General features: G+C 57.9%; 2 protein-coding genes across 2 annotated transcripts in view; one reads left to right on the top strand and one right to left on the bottom strand.

Annotated features, from left to right (window-relative positions):
- Positions 1 to 269, bottom strand: part of EMH_0023150 (uncharacterized protein) — a gene marked incomplete at both ends in the record, with an annotated part of 3646 nt that extends 3377 nt beyond the window's left edge. Inside the window, one exon of the mRNA XM_013502078.1 lies at positions 1 to 269. This exon is cut by the window's left edge and continues 156 nt beyond it. Coding sequence (XP_013357532.1) covers positions 1 to 269 — 269 coding nt within the window.
- Positions 270 to 1238: 969 nt separating this feature from the next.
- Positions 1239 to 2180, top strand: EMH_0023130 (uncharacterized protein; the record flags this gene model as incomplete). The annotated part of the gene is given in 2 exon segments (XM_013502077.1): positions 1239 to 2147; positions 2151 to 2180. Coding segments are annotated over 2 exon segments (939 nt in total).
- Between the last annotated feature and the right edge of the window lie 320 nt (positions 2181 to 2500).

The raw sequence follows: 2500 nt of genomic DNA, 5'->3' as shown, positions 1-2500 counted from the left end.
TGCAGCAGCAGCGCGTCGATGTCTCTTTCTTCTGCCAGCCGGCAGATGAGTTTAATGTCTCCTCTGTGGCTGCATGCGGACTGCTGCTGCAGCACTCTGCTGCTGCTGCTGCTGCTGCTGCTTCTGCTGCTGCTGCTGCTGCTGCTGGTGGAGGCAGAGAAGCACCGCTGCTGCACATACACCCCAGCTGCCGCACAACGCAGGCCTGCTGCTCTCCTTGCTGCAGCAGCTCGCCTCTGTAGCAAACGCGGGAGGACCCTCAGACTCATCGCAGCAGCTACAGCTGCTGCTGCTGCTGCTGCTCCAGTTGCTGCTGCAGCAGCTGCTGCAGCTTTTGCTCTTGCTGCAGCAACGAGGCTTGCTGCTGCTGTTGATGATGCCTATTTCTCACTGGTGGACGGAGCTGCTGCTGCAGCTTCTTCTGCTGCTGCTGCTGCTGCTTCCGGCTCTATTGCTGCTAGCGACTCTGCTGTAGTTGCTGCTGCTGCAGTTGCTGCTGCAGTTGCATTTGCTGCTGCAGTAGATCCTTCTGCTGCACGTGCTGCCGCCCCCAGCTTTGCTGCTGCAGTCGACTCTGCTGCTGCTGCTGCTGTTTCTGCTGCTGCTGTTGCTGCTGCTGCGGGTGCTGCTCCACGGAGCCCTCCTCTGCTCTGCTAGGCCTGGGCGCGTGAGGGGCCCCTGCGGCAGCAGCAGCAGCAGCATTTGGGTTGCAGCAGCAGTTGTTGCTGCTTCTGCTGCAGGCTACTGGCCTCACTAGCAGCAGCAGAAGGACAGAGGAAGAAGGAAGATCAACTGAAACGCAGCAGATGAACTGCTGCTGCCCCCTGCTGCTGCTGAGAGAGCAGCAGCAGCAAGAGCAGCAGCAGCAGCAGCAGCAGCAGCAGCAAGCAGCAGACGCGGTGTTATTTAATGGACTAAAGAGAAAGAGTACTATGAAAAAAATATAAAATATTTAATTATAAATAAAGAAGAAGATATTTCATTTATTATTAAACCCAAAAAACCACAGCAGCCGCTGCTGCTGCGCCGAAGACACCGCCGCAGCCGCAGCAGCTGCCGCAGCAGCAGCAGCAGCAGCAGCAGCAGCAGCAGAACTAGCATCAGCAGTGGCTGCATTAATATAACCTGTTTCTCTATTCTCAGTTAGTTTATATTCTCTTTCTCTGTCTCCCCCTCTTTGCCTCTGTCTCCTCAGCAGCAGCAGCAGCAGCAGCAGCAGCAGCAGCAGCAGCGATAAGATGACGTCAACCCGAAGCATCCCGCCAGCAGCAACCCCAGCAGCAACCCCAGCAGCAGCAGCAGCAGCAGCAGCAGCAGCAGCAGCAGCAGAGGGGCGTGTGCTTGCGGTGCAGTCGCACGTAGTACGAGGGCATGTGGGTGCTGATGCCTTCGTCTTCCCGCTGCAGCGGCTGGGGCTTGACGTGGGGTGTATATACACCTGCCAGTTTGTAGATTTGTTTGTGCATGAGGGCCCCCCGCTGCAGCTGCAGCATTTGCAGCAGTTGCTGCAGCACCTGAAACCCGACAGTTTCCTCCCTCGTCCTCTTCCTTCTGCTGCTGCTCCTGCAGCAGCAGCAGCAACAGCAGCAGCAGCAGCAGTGGAGCCACCGTTTCGGTACATTGCTTCTGGCTTCGTAGGAAACGGAGAGCTGCTGCATGCGCTAGCTGACTGGCTGGGGCCCCTCAGGGGGGCCCTGGGGGCCCCCGCTGCTCCTCTGTACCTATGCGACCCCGTGATGGGGGACTGCGGCCAGCTGTACGTACACCCCAGCTGTGTGCAGGTGTACAGCAGCAAGCTGCTGCCGCTAGCAGACATCATCACCCCCAACCAGTACGAAGCGGGCTGGATACTGGGGCACCTGCAGCAGCAGCAGCAGCAGCAGCAACAGCAGCAGCAGCAGCAGAAGGAGAAGGAGCAGCAGCAGGAAGAGAAACTAGGGTGGAGAGAGAGCTGCTGCCCCTGTGTAGAGATGAAGACTTGGGGGGATGTTCTTGCTGCTGTTGCTGCGCTGCATGATGCGGGGCCAGAGGTTGTGCTGCTGACGTCCGTGCAGTTTGCTGCTGCTGCTGCAGCAGAAGAAGCTCACAACGTCCTTGCTGCAGCAGACCCCACATATCACCAGCAGCAGCAGCAGCAGCAGCAGCAGNCAGCAGCAGCAGCAGCAGCAGCAGCAGGTTAAACCAGAGGAGCATCTGTTCATCGTTGCCTCACGCCGAGGGCGTCCGCAGCAGCGTTGCGCTCCCCCCCAGCAGCAAAACCACCACCACCAGCAGCAGCAGCAGCAGGAGCAGCAGCAGCAGCAGCAGCAGCAGCAGCAGCAGCAGGAGGCAGCAGACGTATTGTATGCGGTGTCAGTGCCGATGAAGAAAGGGTTTATTGGGGGTGCTGGTGATCTATTTGCTGCTGTCTTTTTGGCTTTCTTTATAAAAGAAAAATTTCATATTGGGAATACTCTCACCAAGACTGTTGCTGCTGCACAGGTCTGCTGCTGCTGCTGCT

Source organism: Eimeria mitis, genomic scaffold (assembly GCF_000499745.2).
Source record: "Eimeria mitis Houghton genomic scaffold, Emh_scaff824, whole genome shotgun sequence".
Classification (NCBI taxonomy): domain Eukaryota; phylum Apicomplexa; class Conoidasida; order Eucoccidiorida; family Eimeriidae; genus Eimeria; species Eimeria mitis.
Note: the sequence above shows the minus strand (reverse complement) of the source record. Positions and strands in the feature narration are given on the sequence as shown.